Below are 25512 nucleotides of genomic sequence, written 5' to 3'. Positions count from 1 at the left end.
TTGTTCTGTAGAGTCTTTTTTGTTTTTTTTTAACATCTTTATTGGAGTATAATTGCTTTACAATGGTGTGTTAGTTTCTGCTTTATAACAAAGTGAATCAGTTATACATATACATATGTTCCCATATCTCTTCCCTCTTGCATCTCCCTCCCTCCCATCCTCCCCTGTAGGTGGTCACAAACCACCGAGCTAATCTCCCTGTGCTATGCGGCTGCTTCCCACTAGCTATCTATTTTACGTTTGGTAGTGTATATATGTCCACACCACTCTCTCACTAGTTTTGTCTACTTTCGTCATTGTATTTTTCAGCTTGTTCCCCTATTTTCTTTATTTCTTATAAAGTAGGGGTTGTATTTTAAGGCTAGATGGATTCAAGTTAACTTTTGGGGATAGAACACATCATAGGTGATTTTGCGTACCTTATGCTGCATCACATCTGAAGATTCATAATATTAGTTGACCCACCTTACTGATGTTAAGATTGATCATTGCTCTATTCTAACCTGTCAATCAAAGCTTGAGAATGTCTATACAATATTTCTAGCCAATCCACAATCCATTTATCTTGACACATCTAAGCAATGAGAAGTCAGTTTGCCACCAACCATGCTAATTAACAGAGCCATTGGTGTTGATTGGAGATGAGGTTAGCTGAAGATTATAGTAGCCCCTCTGGCTTCTGATTAGTCTTTTAAATACTAATTAATCAGCCCTAGAGTATGTAAATATGCATTTAAAATTAGAATACTACAACCATAACTGACCTGTCCTAGGGTGTGCATGAAAACTAACAAACACATATATCAAATTTCATCCATTCTAAAGGGCACTTTTCTTTTTCAAATTGTAACCTGAATTCTGGATGCATCTTAGAATCAATTGTTTCTTAAAATCACTGTTGTCAGATAGCGGTTTTTATGTAATTATCATAACATCTACATGGATGAACATGATCATAGCTGCTCATGTTGTAGTCATTTTAGTTAAATTATGTTCATTGTTGAGTTTATCTTCTATTTAAAATGTCTTCAAAAATATTACATAATGATTTGACAGTGAAAGTTTCTTCTTTCTCAGTGGTACATACTAAAATAATGGTGTGATTGCAATTGATGACATTGATGAAATTTAGGACATTGTACTGGCTATGTTGCAGTATTTAAAGTAAATTATGAATAATATAACACCAATGGTTGAAACCAAAGCTGTCTGCCCTTAAGGGCATCATCTTCAGGGATTGAGATGTTACCAAAAGCTCAGCTTCTCTGTACACCAGTGCCAAATCAAACCTTGGAGACCGAGTTTTGCGTGAATAGAAAAGGATAGCTTTATTATTTTGCTAGGCAAAGGGGGACACAGCTGGTGCATGCCTGAAAAACTATGTGTCACAACCCCAGAGGATTTGATGAAGGGTTTTATAACAGTGGTTCAAGGTTGGGGTCTCTGACAAGATTAGGTTATGTGTAGGGCCTGCACTCCTCTAATCTGGTCTCAGGTGATCATCTTGATGAGCTTCTCTGGTTCCTTTAGTCTTTCCTCAGGTGGTTGCCTGGCTGCTTCTCCCTTGATTAGCAGCTGTTCAAACCCTCCCTTTGGAACACAGGGAAAGTCATGCAGGCTGGAGTCTTGCCTACAAGAAACGGGGAGGCCTGGGAGCCCCACAGGGCCCTGCTTGGTCTCACTCCCCGCTTTTTACTTGATCCTCCTCAATCTTGAGGAGAACAGATATTAGATTAGAAAGGGAACAATCATTTTGGATAGAGATGTTAATCATAAACTCAGCAGAGGAACTTGGTTTTAGGGGAACTCGGTTTTAATCCCTGCTTTGGTTTTATCTTTCCCCAAATCTTTCAGGGAACTGGGTGACGACCATTCTACTTCCTGCTGAGATGGGGTGTCTAAATTTTGGGGAGTAGATACGAAATTTACAATATTTGAGCTCCAAGTCCTGGATCCGAGTCTTATGTGATTAAGATCTCAATCCCTTGGTCTGCCATTTTGGTGCAACAGGCCCAGTTAGAGGTAAGAGGAATGACAACTGGAACTTTAGTAGACAGAAAAGATCTCATTTCCTTAGGAATTCAAGGGAATAAGTCTGAAGCCTAGTGTGGAACTGGTACTTCAGAGAGACTTGTAGCCAGTTGTTTCCAAACCTTTTCCTGTATGGGGAAAACCCATTAAGGCAATCCTGAAGACCCAGAAATAGGAAGCTGACCACATATCTGGCAGTTAGAATTATCAAAAGGATCAGCATATGGATCTATAACTTTGTACATAAAAGGTATGAGAAAGGATAAGAAAACAGAACTTTCATTCTGCTTGTCGGAACAAATACTTAAAGTTTCTGAGTAGTAAGAAGAATGTCATAGGATCCCTTCCATTTTTCTTCAAGCTGCTGCTCAGATCCTTGCTCTTTTTTTTTAATTTATTTATTATTTTTGGCTGTGTTGGGTCTTTGTTGCTGCATGCAGGCTTTCTCTAGTTGCGGTGAGCAGGGACTACTCTTTGTTGTGTTGTGCAGGCTTCTCTTACTGTGGAGCACAGGCTCTAGAGCACGTGGGCTTCAGTACATGCAGCACGTGGGCTCAATTGTTGTGGCTCTTGGGCTCTAGAGTGCAGGCTCGGTAGTTGTGGTGCACGGGCTTAGTTGCTCCGCGGTATATGGGATTTTCCTGGAGAAGGGCTCGAACCCATGTCCCCTGCATTGGCAGGCAGATTCTTAACCACTGTGCCACCAGGGAAGTGCCCTTGCTCTTTTTCACACTTTCAGCAGCACTGGGTCTCCAGCTTTAAAGGGATGCAAGGGAGCTTCCAGGTGAGGGGGAGACCTGTGGAATACAAACTCATGCAGTGGTTAACAATTGACCAATCTGTTGTACATACTGTTTAATTTTTGCCTCCTGTGTTAGAAATGTTTCTCTTTCTTTACTCTTAGGAGGTAAGAGTGGTATCCTGTATACCTAGCCTGCTTCTAGGGGCCACCAGTGTACAAAGGAGAGCAATCAGCAAGACCTTTTTCCATTTTAGATGAGTTTCCTGGCATCGTTTGGCGAGCATTTTCTTCAGAGTGTGGTTCATCTTCTTACCCTTTCTGTAGATTGCGGTGTCCATGCTGAGTGAAATTTCCATTTTATACCTAAACCTTTATTTGCTGTTTGCATTATTTCTGTGATGAAAGCAGATCCATTGTTGCTCTGAATAGTAGAGGGAAGGCCGTACCTAGGAATAATGTCCTTAAGAAGGGTTTTTGTCACTTCAGATGCTTTTTTCCATTCTGGCTGGAAAGGCCTCGACTCAACCTTGATCCAGGTATAATCCTCTTAAATCTTTAACCAAAATCTTGTGGAGGAGGGTGGGGGACTTTTTAAATCCTTGTGGCATCCTGAGTCTGAAGGAATAGTATAAGGAACTCTCATATGCCTGTAAGGAACTCTCATGTGCCTATCACCCAGCTTCAACAATTTTCAACACGTAGCAAATCTTGTTTCATCTATATCCCTATCCATTTCCCCTCCTCCTATATTATTGTGAAACAAATCTAAGACATTATTTTATCCATAAATATTTCAGTATGTATATTGAAAAATGAAAATTCTTTGTACATATAAACACAATATAATTATCACATCTGAAAACAAACTGTTAATAATTACTTAATATCATTAAATATTCTGTGTTAAATTTTCCAGTAGTCTCAAATATGTCATATATATATATATTTTAATAAGGATCCAAATAACATCCACACATAGGAATCTTTTCAGATGTTTTTTAAGTCTCTTTTAATCTCTAGCAGAGGTCAGCAAATGTTTTCCAGAAAGGATTAGATAATACATATTGAAGGCTTTGTGAGCTATATGGACTCTGTTGCAGCTACTTAGTTCTACCTTTATAATACAAAAACAGCCATTGATAATATGTGAATGAATAAGCATAACAATACTCCAATAAAACTTTATCTACAAAAACAGGTTGGATTTGGCCCAAGGGCCATAGTTTGGTGATCCCTTATCTATAGCAGTAGTTCTCAATCTTTTGTGTGTATCAGAATGACTTGGAGGGCTAATAAAGAACACAGAGGCCAAAGTTTGATAGGATAGGGCCTCTGTGTTTTTACCATGTTCCCAATCTGTAAGTTTCTTCTTCATCTCTTTCTTGTTTCTTATAATTTATTTGTTAAAGAAAACAGGTCATTTGTCCTTTAAAGTTTCCCATATTTTGAATCAAGAGGCTTGCTCTGATTCAAGTCCTTTTTTTAAAATTTGTTTTTTGGGGATTTGGGGTGGGTTTTTTTGGTTATTTTGGGTATTGGGGGCGTGGTCTTTACAGTGGGGAGGGCAGACATACTTAATAAATGGTTCTATGTTCTTCCAACAGTAGACGTGTAATGTGTGACTGTTTCTTTTTTCCATTATTTTCAAGGGAAGGACTTTCTTAGAGTCACTGAATGGCAGAGCTGAAAGACTCTTTAGATTACCCAATAACCACCTCATTTTATAGGTGAGGGAACAGATATCCAGGGATGGAAAAAGATAGGCCCAAAGTCATACAACGTGTTAGTGATGGAACCAGTTTAATGAACTTATTCAGTTTTTATTTTTATTTGTTCATATTTGTTGAGGTATAATTGACAAATAAAAATTGTATATGTTTATGGTATATTACTTATATACCATAATGATGTTTGGTATATGTATATGTTGTGAAATAATTGCCACAATACAGCTAATTACTATATCTATCACCTCATATAGTTACCGTTTTCTCCCTTCCTTCCTTCCTTCCTTTCTCCCCTCCCTCCCTCCCTCCTTCCCTTCTTTCTTTCTTTCTTTTTCTTTCTTTCTTTCTTTCTTTCTTTCTTTCATTCTTTCTTTCTTTCTTTCTTTCTTTCCTTCCTTCCTTCCTTCTTTCTATGAAGAACACTTAAGATCTACCCTCTTAGCAAATTTCAAGCACAAAATACAGTATTGTTAACTATATTCATATTGCTATATATTAGATCTCTAAAACTTACTCATCTTATGTAACTGAAAATTTGTACCTCTTGACCAACATCTCCCCCATTTTCCCCTCCCCCAGCCCCTGGCAACTACCATTCTACTCTTTGTCTGGCTTATTTCACTTAACATAATGTCCTCCAAGTTCATCCATGTTGTTGCAAAAAGCAGGATTTCCTTCTTTTTTAAATCTTATTGATATTCCATTGTGTGTATATGTTTATCTGTTTGTCCATCTAAGGACACTTAGGCTATTGTGACTAATGCTGCAATGAATATGGGAGTACAGATATTCTCTTTGAGATACTGATTTCATTTCCTTTGAATATATACCTAGAATTGGGATTGCTGGATCATAAGGTAGTTCTGTTTTTATAGGCATTTTAATTTATGACCTCTGATCTAAACCATCTAATTAAAATTATTTTTTCCTAAACTGGAGGCTTTTTATAACCTCTCTCTAATACCTGTTTCTCTGGTTTAAATTTTGATGTTCAAGAAGTTGTATCCATTGAGGACATGGGGAGGGGGAAGGGTAAGCTGGGATGAAGTGAGAAAGTGGCATGGACTTATATATACTACCAAATATAAAATAGATAGCTAGTGGGAAGCAGATGCATAGCACAGGGAGATCAGCTCAGTGCTTTGTGACCACCTAGAGGGGTGGGATAGGGAGGGTGGGAGGGAGATGCAAGAGGGAGGGGATATGGGGATATATGTATATGTGTAGCTGATTCACTTTGTTATAAAGCAGAAACTAACACACCATTGTAAAGCAATTATATTCCAATAAAGATGTTAAAAAAAAGAAGTTGTATCTATTTTCTTTAGTCTAAGTGGACTAAAGAATTTAAGATTTCTTTGCTTCCAAATCATATTACAAACTCCCACCTAATTAACTACTCATGATGCCCTTATTTTTGGTTTCATTCATCTTATTAACCCACAATTATGCCTCTTAATGATTTTCAAAATGTTTAATAAAAGGAGAGATATCAAATGGAAAGAAACCTCCCCAAAGAATAGATTACCTTTCAAATCTCATAAGAAGACTAAGAATGAAAAGAGTGTCCTAAATGGAATACCTTGAACCTCCATCAGAGAAACAGAAGGTGGCTTTAGCCTAAAGGGGCCCCCATAGGGGCTGATTTCTTGACAGGAACTAGACAAGCAGCCAGTGGGATGCAATGGGATGACTGTAAGACTTGGAGCCCAGCAGATATGGGTTTGAATCCCTGTATCGCCATGTATTCACAAACTGTTTGACTTTAACTAAGTTCTTTACCCTCTGTGAAACTAGGCTTCAGAGATAATATACTCTGCCTTTTGGAGTTATGCGGATTAAGTGAGCCCTGGCATATTCAACCAAAGTCACTTTCTTTCAAAGCTCAAAAAAGGAGATAAGCATTTACACATGCTGGAGGCTGTTGTCTCACAAGTGTCCTTGCCTTGCTACTAGTGGTTTAGCCATTCTGGATCTCAGTGGCAGCATGGAGTTGCTTTTCCATTTTAACATCTGAAATATTCTGTCAGTAAAGAATAAGGGTTAATTGCAGAAGTATTTAAACTGTTAAAAGGGATCCATCACCAGTCCAGCAATACCAAAGGCCTGTGAATAGTTGCTCTTCATTATCATCTGAATGGCACCCAGCCTTTGTCATGGGCTTAACAGACTTCATTAGGATTTGTCTAAGGATTCTGTCCCTGTCAATTACCTTGTTAGTGACAGGAGCCTGCCTATTAATGGGGTCAGTCTCTCAAGGGACTTGACCTGGGCAGGTTTTGAAAATTAGTGTTTGTGGCGGGCTGTTCCATTCCCTTATCTCCCCACTCCCACAGCCAAACTGACCAAAGCGCTGTATACCTTTTACTTAGCTGCCTCCAGTACTACATGAAAGAGTGCTAGAGGCTCTCAGTTCTATTAAAAATAATCAATTAGTATCTGCTCTGTGTGAGGCACACACACTTGGAAGTTGTTTACCACCTAGTAGGAAAGGCAGATAAGAAACAGAAAATTGCAATATATTCGACTTGCCAATGGTGTCAATCAAGATGAGGACAGTGGGCTGTGAGAGCCCTGAAGATGTCACCTAAAGTGAATCTCAAAGGGTAGACATTCTTTGGATCTAGGAGGATGGAGACATTCTAAATAGAGGGAATGGCATGAGCAAAGATACAGAGATCTGAAACAGCATGATATAGCCAGAAAACTTCATCTAAGCAGTGTAGTATATAAGAGTGTCAGACATCAGCAGTGCCTAGATGGAGGCTCCTGGAGAGGTCATTATAACAGCGGATACTTCTAATGGAATATTTCCAGGATACCATGCTAAAGCAATTTAGCTCTATTTATTTCACAACTGTCTGAGGTGGATACTATTTTTACAGGTGGGAAAACTGAAGCCCAGAGAAGTTAGGTCAGCAACATTCACTGTTGCACGGCTAATGGGTGGCAGAGTTGGGATTCAAACCCGGGTCAGCTTCAGAGCCCAAGCTGGCATTGGGATTGGAAATATGTGTCAAGTTACTGAAGACTTTAATTGCTACTCTGAAGAGGATTGGCAGTGTCCTATAAGTGATAGGAAGCCACTTAAGGTGATTTAAATAAGGAAAGTGACTAGGGACCAGAAAATTTGGGATTAGAGGCCCTTCTCTAATCAGGCTAACTGACTGTGGCTTCAGCCAAATCTCTTTCCTTCTTTGGACCTCTGTTTTCTCATCTGGAATGTGAGGACAATGATAAAGTGCTAATCTTAAGGATCTCTTTTGGCTCTTTGAGTTTTTTGCCTCTCTAGCTAGGGCTGGGGAAGAGACTAGATTCCTGACTGGTAAGACTGGTAGGCACTTTCTCTATGTGCTTTGTTCTTTATATATGCTTTATACATCCTGTACTTCTTGCCCTGGAATACCTTCTTGCTTCCCTCCTGTCTTTCCAAATACTATAGCCATCCGCCCCTCTTCTCATGACTTCTACAGTGCTACAAACTAAGTTAGCTATGGCTCAGTTTGGCCCCTAATTATATGCTATCTTGTATTCTTTGCTAGTTGCTTCCTTTGTAATCTTTTCATCCCATATATATTTTGGGCCTCTCCTCTTCTTCTACTTTTTAGTTTCTCTTACCCCCTAAAGCATCTAACACAGTCTTGGTTACAATGGGGTCTTGGAGAAAATCTTGTTAATCATTTTCTTTCTCTTCTGGCAGTGTGTGTGAGCACAGCAAAGAGAATCTTATGACCCCCTCTAACATGGGGGTGATCTTTGGGCCCACTCTCATGAGAGCTCAGGAGGACACTGTGGCTGCCATGATGAACATCAAATTCCAGAACATTGTGGTGGAAATCCTAATTGAGCACTTTGTCAAGGTATGTATTTCCTATCTTTACCATCACTCCTCCAACCATGTGACACTTTCCCCTAGCCAATTTTTAGAGTTGTGTCTTCTCTCTGGCTCAAGTTATAATGGAAGGAAATTCCATATGACACAATGACATTTAGTAGCATTTCTGACCCTGTGAAATTCATTCGTTCAGCAAACATTGCTTGAGCATGCAACTATTTTATTATCAGACCCCATGCAAGATGGTATAGAAGAAAAATATCATTGTACATGCCTTTAAGGAGTTAATAGTATAATATGGAGACAACCATGTAAACAAAGGAAAATGATAGGTATAAAAGTGGTATATGTACAATTAAACCATAAAGAAAGCAATACTTATTAAAACCCCATAACATTCTAAAGAATTTAAGGTGTTATATTTATATGGTCTGTAAAATATGAGGTAGTGTACATTGTAATTAGATCAAATGAAAAATCATGATACAGATAGAAAATGAACCCAGGCATGAGGCTAGACAAGAAATATTTAATGACAAGTCCTATACACTTGCTACGGATGGTCCTACATTTGACTCTAGGCTTTCTAGCAGCCAATGCCATCCTAGCAGAACATAATTCAATACAAACTTTTCTTCAGGGGGAGGGGACTGGTGATATAGTCCAGGTGGTATGCACAGTTCAAATCCAAGCTCTTCCACTTACTAGCTGTATTAGGTAAGATACAGGTTAGGCTGCTAAGATACCACAGTGGCTCCAACACAAGAGACATTTATTTCTTGGTTTGGAATAGTTCAGCAAGGTGGTCCAGGCCTGATACAGTGACTTGACAAAGGCTAGAACCCAGCTTACTTCTTTGTTGTTGTGCCATCATCCCTAAGGTGCTGCTTCATCTGCATGACCAAATATCTTCTACATTATATCAATTGGGAAGTATGAAAGAAATAAAGCTGAGGATATAACCCTTTCCTTTAAGGCAATGACCTGGAAGTCACACATATCACTTTTATTTACATACCATTTATCAGAATTTAATCTCATGGTCAGATCTAGCTATAAGAAAAGCAGAGAAATTTAGTTTTTGTTTGGGGCAACCATGTGCCTAGCTAAGACTTTAGTTCTTTTACTAAAAGAAGGAGAGAATGGATATTGGAGAACAATTGACATTCTCTGCCATATTATCTGTGTTACATTGAGCAATGTAACTTCTCTGATAGTCATTGTGTTTCAGCTGAAATGTGAAGATGATAATAAACACATGCTATGTGAGAGTTACATGCCCACGGCCATTTTGCTAGTGAGAGAGCTAGAATTTAAATCCATGTACGTGGCTCAGAGTTGAAGTACTTAATCACTATACAGTGCTGCCTTACCAATCATTTTGGTACAGTGATATTATTGGGTATATACAGGACACTTTGGGATTATCAAGGATGGGTACTTGCAGAGAAGTTCAACCTATGTCAATACTTAAAGTGGGAAAGAAAGGGAAATAGGGAAAAGAAATTTCAAGGAGATGGTTCAGCATGAACAAAGGCCCAAGGACCTAAAACCCCAAACCATTTTATATTGTTGGAACATGAAATGGAAATAGGAGTGGCAAGAGATGTGACTGGAGGCAGACGGTGGCCATGTTCTAAAAGGACTAGGCTTTGTCTAGTTAAGGAGTTTGGAATGTTTGAAATTGTTCTTGCAGGCTTGGGAAAGCCTTGCTTCAAATTAAAGTAGTATGATGAATAGAGTTAAATTTGGGTGACTGTGTGGATGGGGCTCTACTTCATACATATAAGAAATACAGAATGGGAAAATTTTAAAAAGATGGAGCAAAAGCTCAGTTTGGGGCAGATTGGATTTGAGATTTCTGGAATATATCGAGAGAGCAATATCTAGGAAGTAGTTGACTATGAATCCAAAGCAGGGATTGGCGAACTTTTTATTGAAGAACCATATAATAAATATTCTAGGCTTTGCAGGTCATAGATGTGTGTCACAACTACTCAACTCCACCTTTGTATTGGGAAAGCAGTCGTAGATAACATAAACAAATGAATGTTCTAATAAAACTTTATTGACAAAACTGGCAGCAGACCTGTGGGCTGTAATTTTCTGACTCTTGGTCTATAGCCCAGATATCATTTATTGATTAACTGATCAGTTCATTCATTCAGAAAATATGTTTTGAGTATCCACATTTGCCAGGTACTGTTTTAGGTATGGGGATACAGCCCTCATGTAATTTAGAAAAACAATATAAATAAAATATATAATATATTAAATGGTAATGAGCATTAAGATGAACAGTAAAGCAGAAAAGGGGAATAGGAAGGGTTGAGAAGTGGTTTTCACATTGTAAATACAGTGGTCAGGAAGACCTCATTGAGAAGGACTTTTGAGCAGAGACCCATAGGAAATAAAGGAATTGTTCATTCAGATATCTGGGGGGAAATCATTCTAGGCTGAAGAAATGGTAAGTGGAAAATCCCTGAGGCAGAAATGTGTATATCATGTTCAGGGTACAAAAAGGAGGCCAGAAGGATTAATCAAAAGAGGAAACAGAAGAAGATGGTTCAGAGAGGAAATGGAGAGGGAAAGCTAAATAGATCCTATAGGGCCTTAGAACCCATTGGAAGGATTTTGACTTTACTATCTGAGTAGAATGAGGTTTTTGACTAGAGAAATGACATGATTTGACTTATATTTAATAGGACTATTCTGGATGCTGTGTGGATAATAGCTGTAGGGGAACAAGGGTAGACACAAAGAGTCTAATTAAGAGCCTGTTTCAATAATGCAATCAAGAAATGGTTTATACCTTGGATGATGGTGGTAACAGTGGATATGGTGAGAAAGTGGTCAGATTCTAAATAATTTTGAAGGCAGAGCTGACAGGACTTGCTAACAAATCATGTGGAATGTGGGAGAGAGAGAGGAGCCATGGATAACTTCAAGGTTTTATATCAGAGCAACTAGAAGGATGAAGTTTCCATTTACTGTGATGGATAGGCTGAGGGAGAAGAAGATTTGAAAAAAAGAGCAGGAGTTCAGTTTGGGACAAGTTAAGATAGATATGTCTATGAGACATCTGAGGTCAGAGAATAAAACAGGATTAGGGAAATAAAGTTGGCCTTCCATAGCATAGAGGCAGTGGTTAAAACCATGCAAGTCTTGCCTAGGGATACTTGTAGCAAGACAATAAATGTTAGACCAAAGGTTGAAATCTAGGGAGTGCCAGTGTTTTAAGGGCCATTAGAAAAGACCACAAAACAGATCAAGAAAGAATGTTCAGTAACATGAGAACGAGGAGATAGGGGAGCCATAGACTCCTGGAGAGGAGATAGTTTTTGGAAGAAAGAGTGGACAGTGGTTTCCGTTTCCCAAGACAAGTCATCTAGGACAGGAACTGAAAAGTATTTACTGCTTTAAGTGTTTTTTTAAAATTTTTAAATATAAGCAATACATATACATGGTAAAAATTTCCAACCATGAAGGAATTAGAATGAAAAATAATTCCACCCTTTACTTATTCTCAACTCCTAGTTCCAAACGTCATTTCAATAATTTCTTCTTTGTCATTCCGGCAAAGAAAAACAATACATATATATACATACACATGCATTAATATATTTGATAGATTTTAATATGCATATTTTATTTCTCTACTGAGAAAGCCTAAAAACCCTAGACATTATATATAAAAGCAACACAAAACAGAAAAAGCCTCACAGACTTAGAGAACAAACTTATGGTTACCAGGGGGGAAGGGTTGGGGGGGGAGGGATAGATTGAGAGTTTTGGGGGGGTTTTTTTGCGGTACGCGGGCCTCTCACTGTTGTGGCCTCTCCCGTTGCGGAGCACAGGCTCTGGACATGGAGGCTCAGCGGCCATGGCTCACGGGCCCAGCTGCTCCGTGGCATGTGGGATCTTCCCAGACCGGGGCACGAACCTGTGTCCCCTGCATCAGCAGGCGGACTCTCAACCACTGCGCCACCAGGGAAGCCCGCAGATTGGGAGTTTAAGATTGACATGTACACACTGCTATATTTAAAATAGATAACCAACAAGGGCCTACTGTATAGCACAGGGAATGCTGCTCAATATTCTGTAATAACCTAAATGGGAGAAGAATTTGGAAAAGAATAGTTTACGTGTATATGTATAACTGAATCACTTTGCTATACACCTGAAACTAATGCAACATTATTAATCAAGTATGCTCTGATATAAGATAAAAATATGAAAACTTAAAAAAAAACAAAAAATGAGGACTCTGAAACATGAAGGGAACAAGGCACACCGGACCATGTACGGACCTTGGGACCTGAGGAATGACATAGCCACAAGTCATCAGGGTTTTGATTTTGCCTCATGTCTTCCATATTGGGTAGTGTAGAAGCTGACAACCTAAGAACACCAACGGGTACAGTCAAAAGAGGTCCCAGCAAAAGCCTGCTCTCTCTGTCCAAAGGAACTGGAAAGGAACAGCCTAATGACAAAAAAATTTAGATAATAACCCCTTCACCACAAAATGCCACCAAAAACTTGAGGCCTCACCCCCACCCTCAGAAAATGCTGAGTGGAAAGACTAGACTTCTATCTTTGCCAGTCTGTAACAAGGCACCTCAACCAACCTCTTCCTGCCCCATGTGGTTGTGTCAAGGAGGCCAAGTGGGGAACCAGACTTTCATCCTCACCTGCGGTAATGAGATACCTTCCCCTACTCCCTATGGTGTCAGTGGAGACCACATAAAGCACCTGGACTCCCATGACCATTTAGCACTGGAGTAGTGTCAGAGGAGGCCTGGCAGAAATACAGGACTTTACCATTACTCTGTGGTAGTAAGTCTACTACACTGTGGTATCAGTTGAGAGGAGACCATGTGGGGAACCATAATGAGACTCGCTTCTTCTCCAGCCAGAGTGGTATCAGCAGGGCCTAGTGAGGAGCCTAAACTCCTACATTTGCCTAGCACTAACAAGGTAGTGTTTCCTTCCCTACCTACTCCTAACAAGGAGTCTTTCCTTCCCTTTGGGATGTCAATGGAGGCCAAGGGGAAAATCTGGACTTCCACTCCATCCTCGCAGTAATAAGGTAGTGCACCTCCTCCCCTGCAGTGGCACTGTCAAAAGAGGTCTGCTCTAACAGAAGGTATAAGTAAGAACGAGATTCTCATAATACCCAAAATGTGCAGGCTTTAGTTGAAAATTATTTGTCATACCAAGAACAAGGAATATCTCAACATGAATGAGAAAAGACCATCAAAAGACATCAACATCCAGATGACACAGATGTTAATTATCTGACAAGAATTTTAAAGCAGTCATCATAAAAATGCTACAATGCACGATTAGGAATACATTTGAAACAGATGGAAAAATTTCAGCAAAGTTATAGAAAATTTCTGCAGAGAAATACACAGACTTGGCAAAGAAATAGAAGATATAAAGAAGAAACAAGTGAAAAATATAGAACTGAAAAATGCCATAAGTGAAATTTTAAAATTCAGTGGATGTACTCAACAATACAATAGAGAGGACAGGAGAAAGAAACAGTGAACTTATAGAATAACACAAATTATGCAATCTGAGCAACAGACTACTAAGAGAATTTGTTACAGCAGACCTATCCTAAAATAATGGCTAAAGGAAGTTCTTTAAACAAAAAGGGCACAATTAAAGAAGGGATCTTGGAATAGCAGGACAGAAGAAAGAACAACAGAAAGACCAAAATTATGAATAAACATCATAGAGTTTCATTCTCCCATTTAGATTCCTCAATTACATTTCTTTTTTTTTTAACATCTTTATTGGAGTATAATTGCTTTACAATGTTGTGTGAGTTGCTGCTCTATAACAAAGTGGATCAGCTATATGTATGCATATATCCCCATATCTCCTCCCTCTTGCATCTCCCTCCCACACTCCATATCCCACCGCTCTAGGTGGACACAAAGCACTGAGCTGATATCCATGTGCTATGTGGCTGCTTCCCACTACTAGCTGTTTTACATTTGGTAGTGTATATATGTCCATGCCACTCTCTCACTTCATCCCAGCTTACCCTTCCCCCTCCCCACGTCCTCAAGTCCATTTTCTACCTCTGCATCTTTATTCCTGTCCTGCCCCTAGGTTCATCAGAACCATATACATGTTTTTAGGATTCCATATATATGTGTTAGCATATGGTATTTATTTTTCTCTTTCTGACTTCACTGTGTATGACAGTCTCTAGGTCCATCCACCTCACTACGAATAACTCAATTTTGTTTCTTTTTATGGCTGAGGAATATTCTATTGTATATATATGTGCCACATCTTCTTTATCCATTCATCTGTCGATGGGCCCTTAGGTTGCTTCCATGCCCTGACTATTGTAAATAGAGCTGCAGTGAATATTGTAGTACATGACTCCTGAATTATGCTTTTCTCAGGGTATATGCCCAGTAGTGAGATTGCTGGGTCGTATGGAATTTCTATTTTTAATATTTTAAGGAACCTCCATACTGTTCTCCATACTGGCTGTATCAATTTACATTCCCAACAACAGTGCAAGAGGTTTCCCTTTTCTCCACACCCGCTCCAGCATTTACTGTTTGTAGATTTTTTGATGATGGCCATTCTGACTGGTGTGAGATACTATCTCATTGTAGTTTTGATTTGCATTTCTCTAATGATTAATGATGTTGAGCATTCTTTCATGTGTTTGTTGGCAATCTGTATAAATTCTTTGGAGAAATGTCTCTTGAGGTCTTCTGCCCATTTTTGGATTGAGTTGTTTCTTTGATATTGAGCTGCTTATATATCTTGGAGATTAATCCTTTGTTAGTTGCTTTGTTTGCAAATATTTTCTCCCATTCTAAGGGTTCTCTTTTGGTCTTGTTTATGGTTTCCTTTGCTGTGCAAAAGCTTTTAAGTTTCATTAGGTCCCATTTGTTTATTTTTGTTTTTATTTCCATTTCTCTAGGAGGTGATTCAAAAAGGATCTTGCTGTGATTTATGTCATAGAGTGTTCTGCCTATGCTTTCCTCTAAGAGTTTGATGGTGTCTGACCTTACATTTAGGTCTTTAATCCATTTTGAGTTTACTTTTGTGTATGGTGTTTGGGACTGTTCTAATTTCATTCTTTTCCATTTAGCTGTCCAGTTTTCCCAGCACCATTTATTGAAGAGACTGTCTTTTCCCCACTGTATATTCTTGCCTCCTTTAAAAAGATTAGCTGACCATATGTGCGTGGGTTTATATCTGGGCTTTCTATCCTGCTCCATTGATCCATATTTCTTTTTGTGCCAGTACCATACTGTCTTGATTACTGTAGCTTTGTAACATTTAGTCTGAACTCAGGGAGCCTGATTGGTGCAGCTCTGTTTTTCTTTCTCAAGATTCCTTTAGCTATTCGGGGACTTTTGTGTTTCCATACAAGTTGTACGATTATTTGTTCTACTTCTGTGAAGAATGCCATTGGTAGATTGATAGAGATTGCATTGAATCTGTAGATTGCTGTGGGTAGTAGAGTCATTTTCACAATGTTGATTCTTCCAATCCAAGAACATGGTATATCTCTCAAACTGTTTGTATCATCTTTAATTTCTTTCATCAGTGTATTATAGTTTTCTGCATACAGGTCTTTGGTCTCTTTAGGTAGGTTTATGCCTAGGTATCTTATTCTTTATGTTGCAGTGGTAAATGGGAGTGTTTCCTTAACTTCTCTTTCAGATTTTTCATCATGAGTGTATAGGAATTCAAGAGATATCTGTGCTTTAATTGTGTGTCCTGCTACTTTACCAAATTCATTGGTCAGCTCCAGTAGTTTTCTGGTAGCATCTTTAGGATATTCTATGTATAGTACCATGTCATCTACAAACAGTGACAGCTTTACTTCTTCTTTTCCAATTTGGATTCTTTTTATTTCTTTTTCTTCTCTGATTGCTGTGGCTTAAACTTCCAAAACTACTAGTGGTGAGAGTGGGCAAACTTGTCTTCTTCCTGATCATAATGGAAATGTTTTCAGTTTTTCACCATTGACAATGATGTTGGCTGTGGGTTTGTCATATATGGCCTTTATTATGTTGAGGTAAGTTCCCTCTATGGCTACTTTCTGGAGGGTTTTTATCATAAATGGGTGTTTTATTTTGTCAAAAGCTTTTCCTGCATCTATTGAGATGATGATATGGTTTTTCTCCTTCAGTTGTTTAATATGGTGTATCACATTGATTAATTTGCATATATTGAAGAATCCTTGCATTCCTGGGATGAACCCCACTTGATTATGGGGTATGATCCTTTTAATGTGCTTTTGGATTCTGTTTGCTGGTATTTGGTTGAGGATTTTTGCATCTATGTTCATCAGTGATATTGGCCTGTAGTTTTCTTTCTTTGTGACACATTTATCTGGCTTTGGTATCAGCGTGATGGTGGCCTCATAGAATGAGTTTGGGAGTGTTACTCCCTCTGCTGTATTTTGGAAGAGTTTGAGAAGTATAGGTGTTAGCCCTTCTCTAAATGTTTGGGAGAATTTGCCGGTGAAGCCATCGGTCCTGGGTTTTTGTTTGTTGGAAGATTTTTAATCACAGTCTCAATTTCAGTGCTTGTGATTCATCTATTTATATTTTCTATTTCTTCCTGCTGCAGTCTCAGAAGGTTGTGCTTTTCTAAGAATTTGTCCATTTCTTCCAGGTTGTCCATTTTATTGGCACACGGGTGCTTGTAGTAATCTATCATGATCCTTTGTGTTTCTGCAATGTCAGTTGTTACTTCTCCTTTTTCATTTCTAATTCTATTGATTTGAGTCTTCTCCCTTTTTTTCTTGATGAGGCTGGCTAATGGTTTATCAATTTTGCTTATCTCCTCAAAGAACCAGCTTTTAGTTTTATTGACCTTTGCTATCATTTCCTTCAGTTCTTTTTCATTTATTTCTCATCTGATGTTTTTGATATCTTTCCTTCTGCGAACTTTGGGCATTTTCTTTGTTCTTCTTCCTCTAATTGCTTTAAGTGTAAGGTTAGGTTTTTTATTTGAGATATTTCTTGTTTCTTGAGGTAGGCTTGTATTGCTATAAACTTCCCTGTTAGAACTGCTTTTGCTGCATCCCATAGGTTTTGGGTCATCGTGTTTTCATTGTCATTTGTTTCTAGGTATTTTTTGATTTCCTCTTTGATTTCTTCCCTGATCTCTTGGTTATCTAGTAGTGTATTGTTTAGCCTCCATGTGTTTGTATTTTTTACAGATTTTTTCCTGTAATTGATATCTAGTCTCATATTATTGTGGTGGGAAAAGATACTTGATATGATTTCAATTTTCTTTAATTTACTGGGTCTTGATTTGTGACCCAAGATATGATCTATCATGGAGAATGTTCCACAAGCACTTGAGAAGAATGTGTATTGTATTGGTTTTGGATGGGATGTCCTATAAATATCAATTAAGTCCATCTTGTTTAATGTATCATTTAAATATTGTGTTTCCTTATTCATTTTCATTTTGAATGATCTGTCCATTGGTGAAAGTGGGGTGTTAAAGTTCCCTAATATTATTGTGTTACTGTTGATTTCCCCTTTTATGGCTGTTAGCATTTGCCTTATGTCTGGAGGTGTTCCTATGTTGGGTGCATAAATGATTGCAATTGTTATATCTTCTTCTTGGATTGATCCCTTGATCATTATGTAGTGTCTTTCTTTGTTTCTTGTATTAGTCTTTAGTTTAAAGTCTATTTTGTCTGATGTGAGAATTGCTACTCCAACTTTCTTTTGATTTCCATTTGCATGAGTATCTTTTTCCATCCCCTCGCTTTCAGTCTGTATATGTCCCTGGGTCTGAAGTGGGTCTCTCTTAGACAGTATATATATATGGGTCTTGTTTTTGTATCCATTCAGCCAGTCTGTGTCTTTTGGTTGGAGCATTTAGTCCATTTACATTTAAGGTAGTTATTCGTATGTATATTCCTATTACCATTTTCTTAATTGTTTTGGGTTTGTCATTGTAGGTTATTTGCTTCTCTTATTTTTTCTGCCTAGAGAAGTTCCCTTCTCATTTGTTGTAAAGCTGGTTTGGTGGTGCTGAATTCTCTTACTTTTGCCTGTCTGTAAAGCTTTTAATTTCTCCATCAAATGTGAATGAGATCCTTGCTGGGTAGAGTAATCTTGGTTGTAGGTTTTTCTCCTTCATCACTTTCAGTATGTCCTGCCACTCCATTCTGGCTTGCAGAGTTTCTGCTGAAAGATCAGCTGTTAACATTATGTGGATTCCCCTGTATGTTATTTGCTGCTTTCCCCTTGTCTCCATTACGTTTGATGCTTAGAGCAAAAAATAAATTTTTCCAACTTTATTGAGATGAAGCAAAAATTATGGTATGATCTGATGTGGTTCTCAGTGTATGTGAAGAAAACACTTAAGACAGTGGTATTAATGGAGCATAAAAACTTCAAATGAAGAGAGATTTAAATACATTTCACCAATGACATGAAATGTTGACACTAGTAGCCTATGATAAGTTATGTATATACAGTGTAATACCTAAAACAACCACTAAAAACCTTTAAAAAGTGATGCACTCAGAACAGATATATCAAATTGGAATTCTAAGAAATGTTTAAGAAATCATAGCTATCCTAAATGTTTATGCACTAAACCAAAAAATATATATACTTTAAATTAGATGATGCAAAAACTTGTGGAACTGATATGAGAAAGACAAAATTCATAATTGTACTTGGAGACTTTAGCAACCTTCTCTCTCAAGAACTGAAAATGCAACTAGACAGAAAATCAGAAATATAAGAAATCAAGGGCTTCCCTGGTGGCACAGTGGTTGAAAGTCCGCCTGCTGATGCAGGGGACACGGGTTCGTGCCCCAGTTCGGGAAGATCCCACATGCCGCAGAGCAGCTAGGCCTGTGGGCCATGGCCGCTGAGCCTGCGTGTCCGGAGCCTGTGCTCTGCAACGGGAGAGGCCACAACAGTGAGAGGCCTGCATACCGCAAAAAAAAAAAAAAAAAAAGAAAGAAATATAAGAAATCAAGAGCAGCATCAACCAACAGGATCTGATCAACATTGATATAATACTACACCCAACAGCAGTAAAATATACATGATTTTTAAGTGGCCATGGGGCACATACCAAGATAGTCAATATTCTAGTCTATAAAATGAACTTCAAAAATGTTTACAAATTGAAATCATGCATATGTTTTCTCTGACTGCAATGGAATCAAACTAGAAATCAATAACAGAAAGGCAACATGAAGCTTGGCAGAAAAAATGGTGGTGTTAGAGAGTCCAGCTTCTCTGTCCCCCCACAAGAACAATGATTGGATAGCTATCCATGAACAAAAACACCTCTAGGAGGCTTCTATAGTCTCCTTTGGAAGTTTTAGAAACACACTGGAGCAACAACAACAACAACAAAAAGAGGAGAGAAGGAAGAAATTGCGTTTTGTTTACATCATCCCCATCCTTCAAGTCAACATTGTTTAGTGCCAGGAAGGAACTTCCCAGCTAGGAAAAGTTCCTCTTGCCTGGAAGGGAAGAAGGGAGTGAATGACCAACTTCTCCAGCCTCTCAGGGCAGTATGTAAATGTCCCACTTCAGTTTCGCACCACCCAGACCAGCAAAGCTGAGATGTGTACAGCTGGCTAGCAACAAAGATGAAAAGCAGTGGCTATTATTAGCAGACATGCAGTGGGACTGATTAAAGTCCACAGGGACCTGCTCTGCAGACAAACTCAGCAGATTTCACCACTGATGAAGCCAGTGGCCAGCACAGCTGCTATGAACCCACTGTAGGTCTTGACCAGCTTTTTCCCCACAGGTATTCATGTTCCCTAATGGCAGCCAACAGAGTCCATCTCCACTCTCTCCACCCAATCACCCCTGATGGTGCCTAGGAACCACCCTGGCAGCCATCCAAAATCTCTGCAGCTGCACAAGTGTAAAAGACAAGCTGCCCAAGACCCTCCCCACCCCCACTGGAGCCCACGACCCATGCCCGCAGGCAGTGTGGGCCTCTGCAGCTGTGTGAGTAAGGCTGGTTTAGGACACCAACCTACAGACACTAGGCTCACCACCACTACTTTGCTAGTAGTGGGCTAGCCTACCCAGCTGTGCGCCTGCACACCACTGGCTTGACAACCATCTTTGGCCTCTACCACAGCACACACATCCTGGGGGGAGAGCGTGCAGCCATGGATGACAACCACTTGTGCACCTGTCTCAGGCTCTGCCTTCTGTCACTGGCCAGCACCACTGCCACCCATAACTAGCCCCTCCAGCTGTGTGCCTGCGTGCTCCCAGCCCAACTCCCACCACCAGCCACCACTGTGGTGTGAATGCCCAGGAGGAGATTATGCAGCTGCAGGAGTGTACACTAACAGCCAGGGACCCCACAGCTGCATATGGGCTCAGATCAGGCCATGCATTCTGTCACTGGTGAACACAACAGCACTCACCATTCCATCTCTGCACCTGCACACCTCTAACAACTCTGTCACCAGCCTTCTTTGAAGTCTGCATACCTGGGGAGAGAGTTTGCAGCCATAGAAGGTCATTCTGACATCCAGGGTCTCTGCAGCTGCCAGTGTGCTCATAGTTGGCCCTGACCTTTGCTACCTGCCCTAGTTCCCATCACTATATGTCTGTCTGCAACTAGCCCTTACTTATAAACAGGCACCTGCAGTTGGCCCCTCTAGCTGAGTGTCTGTACACCACCAGCTCCAGCCACCACAGCTGCCTGCACTGGTCCCTAGCCTTTGGACCTGGAGGTGCCACTTAGGACCTCAACAGCCCTTGCAACTATGTTGAACCCCCACAGTACCCACCAAGGACCATGCAGTTGATGATACTGTGGACCCCAGTAGCCTGAGCCAAAGAGAAATCATGCCCCCATGGTGCCTGACACATACTTCAAAACTTAGCACCCTGTACTACCAGACTGAGGGTTGTAGCACAACTCAGCATGCCCCCACTCACAGAAGAAAGGCTTCCCTTACCGAAGTCAATCCATAAAGTCTGGAAGTTGTGACTGCTTCTTCAAATGAGCAGACATGTATGAAAGGCTACACAGAATCATGAAGAATCTGAGAAACATGTCTCCACCAAAGGAATATGGTAAACCTCCAAGAGTTGGCTCCAAAGAAGTGGAGATAAGGAATTGCCTGATAAAGAATTCAAAATAATTGTTCTATAGTGCCCAGAGAGCTACAAGAGAAAACAGTCAAATAATTTAACAAATCAGGGAAACAATATGAGAACAAAATGAGAAGTTCAATGAAGAGATAGAAATATAAAAAAGAAACAAATTTTGGGGCTGAAGAATATAATGACTGAATTGAAGAATTCAATCGAGAGCTTCAACAGCAGACTTCAACATGCAGAAGAGAGAATTAATGAGCTAGAAGACAGACCAATTGAACTTATCCAATGAGAGGAGCAAAATTTTTTTAAAGTATGAAAAGTAATGAAGAAAGCCTACAGGACTTATGAAACAATCTCAAGAAAAATAATGTACTAATGATTGGAGTCCCAGAAGGAGCAAAGAGGGAGAAATGGATTTAAAGTTTATTTAAAGAAATAATGGCTGAGAACTTCTTACACCTGGGGAGAGATTTGGACGTCCATGTTCATGAAGGTAATAGATCACCTTGAAATTTCAATCCACGACAGTATTCTCCAAGACACATAATAAAAATAACTGTCTAAAACCTAAGATAAAGGATTTTAAAAGCAGCAAAAGAAAAGAAATTCTCTCATACAAGGAAATGCCCATAAGGCTGTCAGTGGATTTCTCAGCAGAGGCCAAAAGATAATGGGATGATATATTCACAGTGCTAAAAGAAAGAAACTGCCAACAAAAATACTTCACTCAAGAAAGTTGTCCTTCAGAATTGAAGGCAAAGTAAAGATTTTTCCTAATAAACAAAAGCTGAGGGAATTCTTCATCACTAAGCGTGCCTTAAATGCTGAAAAGATTTATTCAGGCTGAAACAAAGGATGCTATTGGTAACATAAAGACATTTATATGAAAATATACGATGCACTGGTAAAGGTGAGCATATAGTCAGATTCGTAATACCCTAACACTGTAATATGGTGATGTGTGAACTACTTAATTCTAGTACAAAGGTTAAAGGACAGAAGTACTAAAAATAGCTATAGCTTCAACCATTTGTTAATGGATAACAATATAAAGAGCTGTAAATGGTGACATCAAAAACATAAAAGGGGGAGTGGAGTAAAAAGTATTTCCATGAGATCAAACTTAAATTGTTAGTGTAAAATAAACTGTTATATAAGATGATTTATGTAAAATTCATGGGTAACCTTACAAAACAAAAACTTGCAGTAGATTCACAAAAGATAAAGAGAAGGGAATCGGGGGGACGAGAGGGAAGATGCCGGAAGAGTAAGACACGGAGATCACCTTCCTCCCCACAGATACATCAGAAATACATCTACACGTGGAACAACTCCTACAGAACGCCCACTGAGCACTGGCAGAAGACCTCAGACCTCTCAAAAGGCAAGAAACTGCCCATGTACCTGAGTAGAGCAAAAGAAAAAATAAACGGAGACATAAGAATAGGGACGGGACCTGCACCAGTGGGGAGGGCGCTGTGAAGGAGGAAAGGTTTCCACACACTAGGAAGCACCTTCATGGGCGGAGACTGCGGGTGGCGGAGGGGGGGAGCTTCAGAGCCACGGAGGAGAGCGCAGCAACACGGTGAGGAGGACAAAGCGGAGAGATTCCTGCACAGAGGATCGGTGCCCACTGGCACTCACCAGCCCGAGAGGCTTGTCTGCTCACCTGATGCAGCGGGCGGGGGCTGGGAGCTGAGGCTTGGATTTCAGTTGGATCACAGGGAGAGGACTGGTTGCGTGAACACAGCCTGAAGGGGTTAGTGCACCAAAGCTAGCCAGGAGGGAGTCCGGGGAAAAGTCTGGACCTGCCGAAGAGACTAGACTTTTTTTTCCCTCTTTGTCTCCTGCTGCTCGAGGAGAGGGGATTAAGAGTGCTGCTTAAAGGAGCTCCAGAGGTGGGTGTGAGCCATTGCTAACAGCGCAGACCACAGAGACGGGCATGAGATGCTAAGGCCGCAGCTGCCACCACCAAGAAGCCTGTGAGCGAGCACAGGTCACTATCCACACCTCCCCTCCCGGGAGCCTGTGCAGCCCACCACTGAGAGGGTCCCGTGATCCAGAGACAACTTCCCCAGGAGAACACATGGCATGCCTCAGGCTGCTGCAACGTCCTGCTGGCCTCTGCTGCTGCAGGCTCGCCCTGCACTCTGTGCCACTCCCTCCCCACGGGCTGAGTGAGCCAGAGCCCCAGAAGCAGCTGCTCCTTTAACTCTGTCCTGTCTGAGTGAAGAACAGATGCCCTCAGGCGAACTATATGGAGAGGCGAGGCCAAATCCAAAGCTGAGTTCTGGGAGCTGTCTGAAGAAAGAAGAGAAAGGGAAATTTTTCCATGCAGCCACAGGAGCAGCGGATTAAAGCTCCACAATCAACTTGATGTACTCTGCATAGGCGGAATACATGAATAGGCAGCAAATCATCCCAAATTGAGGAGGTGGACTTTGAGTGCAAGATATATTATTTTATCCCCTTTTCCTCTTTTTGTGAGTGTGTATGTGCATTCTTCTGTGTCAGATTTTGTCTGTACAGCTTTGCTTTCACCATTGGTCCTGGGATTCTGTCTGTACGATTTTATTTTTACTTTAAAAATTTATTTTCTTAATAATAATTTTTTATTTTAATAACTTCATTTTATTTTATTTTATCCTCTTTCTTTCTTTCTACTTTTCCCCCCTTTTATTCTGAGCAATGTGAATGAAAGGCTCTTGGTGCTGCAGCCAGGAATCAGTGCTGTGCCTCTCAGGGGGGTGAGCCAACTTCAGGACACTGGTCCACAAAAGAGCTCCCAGCTCCATGTAATATCAAATGGTGAAAATCTCCCAGAGATCTCCATCTCAACACCAACACCCAGGTTCACTCAACGACCAGCAAGCTACAGTGCTGGACACCCTATGCCAAACAACTAGCAAGACAGGAACACAATACCACGCATTAGCAGAGAGGCTGCCTAACATCATAATAAGGCCACAGACACCACAAAACACACCAGCAGACATGGACCTGTGCACCAGAAAAACGAGATCCAGCCTCATCCAGCACAACACAGGCACTAGTCCCCACCACCAGGAAGCCTACACAACCCACTGAACCAACTTTAGCCACTGGTGACAGACACCAAAAGCAACGGGAACTATAAACCTGCAGCCTGCAAAAAGGAGACCCCAAGCACAGTAAGATAAGCAAAATGAGAAGACAGAAAAACACACAGCAGATGAAGGAGCAAGATAAAAACCCACCAGACCTACCAAATGAAGAGGAAACAGGCAGTGTACCTGAAAAACAATTCAGAATAATAATAGTAAAGATGATCCAAAATCTCGGAAATAAAATAGACAAAATGCGAGAAACATTAAACAAGGAACTAAGAAGAACTAAAGATGAAACAAGTAACGAAGAACAACACAATAAATGAAGTTAAAAATACTCTAGAACGTATCAATAGCAGAATAACTGAGGCAGAAGAACGGATAAGTGACCTGGAAGATAAAATAGTGGAAATAACTACTGCAGAGCAGAATAAAGGAAAAAGAATGAAAATAACTGAGGACAGTCTCAGAGACCTCTGGGACAAAATTAAACGAAAAGACATTCAAATTATATGGATCCCAGAAGAAGAAGAGTGAAAGAAAGGGACTGAGAAAATATTTGAAGAGATTATAGTTGAAAATTTCCCTAAAATGTGAAAGGAAATAGTTAATCAAATCCAGGAAACACAGAGAGTCCCGTAAAGCATAAATCCAAGGAGAAACACACCAAGACAAATATTAATCAAACTGTCAAAACTTAAATACAAAGAAAATATATTAAAAGCAGCATGAGAAAAATAACACACAAGGGAATGCCCATAAGGTTAACAGCTGATCTTTCAGCAGAAACTCTGCAAGCCAGAAGGGACTGGCAGGACGTATTTAAAGTGATGAAGGAGGAAAATCTACAATCAAGATTACTCTACCCAGCAAGAATCCCATTCAGATTAGATGGATAAATTAAAACCTTTACAGACAAGCAAGAGCTGAGAGAGTTTAGCCCTACCAAACCAGCTTAACAACAAATGCT

At 40.0% G+C, this 25512-nt stretch overlaps 1 protein-coding gene across 1 annotated transcript in view; it reads left to right on the top strand.

Annotated features, from left to right (window-relative positions):
• Positions 1–25512, top strand: part of OPHN1 (oligophrenin 1) — a 609375-nt gene that overhangs the window by 471206 nt on the left and 112657 nt on the right. The window contains exon 19 of the mRNA XM_032620572.1: positions 8201–8360. Within this exon, the coding sequence (XP_032476463.1) occupies positions 8201–8360 (160 nt within the window). The remainder of the gene's footprint in view (positions 1–8200; positions 8361–25512) is intronic.

The sequence above is a fragment of the Phocoena sinus genome, chromosome X (genome assembly GCF_008692025.1).
Source record: "Phocoena sinus isolate mPhoSin1 chromosome X, mPhoSin1.pri, whole genome shotgun sequence".
Lineage (NCBI taxonomy): Eukaryota > Metazoa > Chordata > Mammalia > Artiodactyla > Phocoenidae > Phocoena > Phocoena sinus.
Note: the sequence above shows the minus strand (reverse complement) of the source record. Positions and strands in the feature narration are given on the sequence as shown.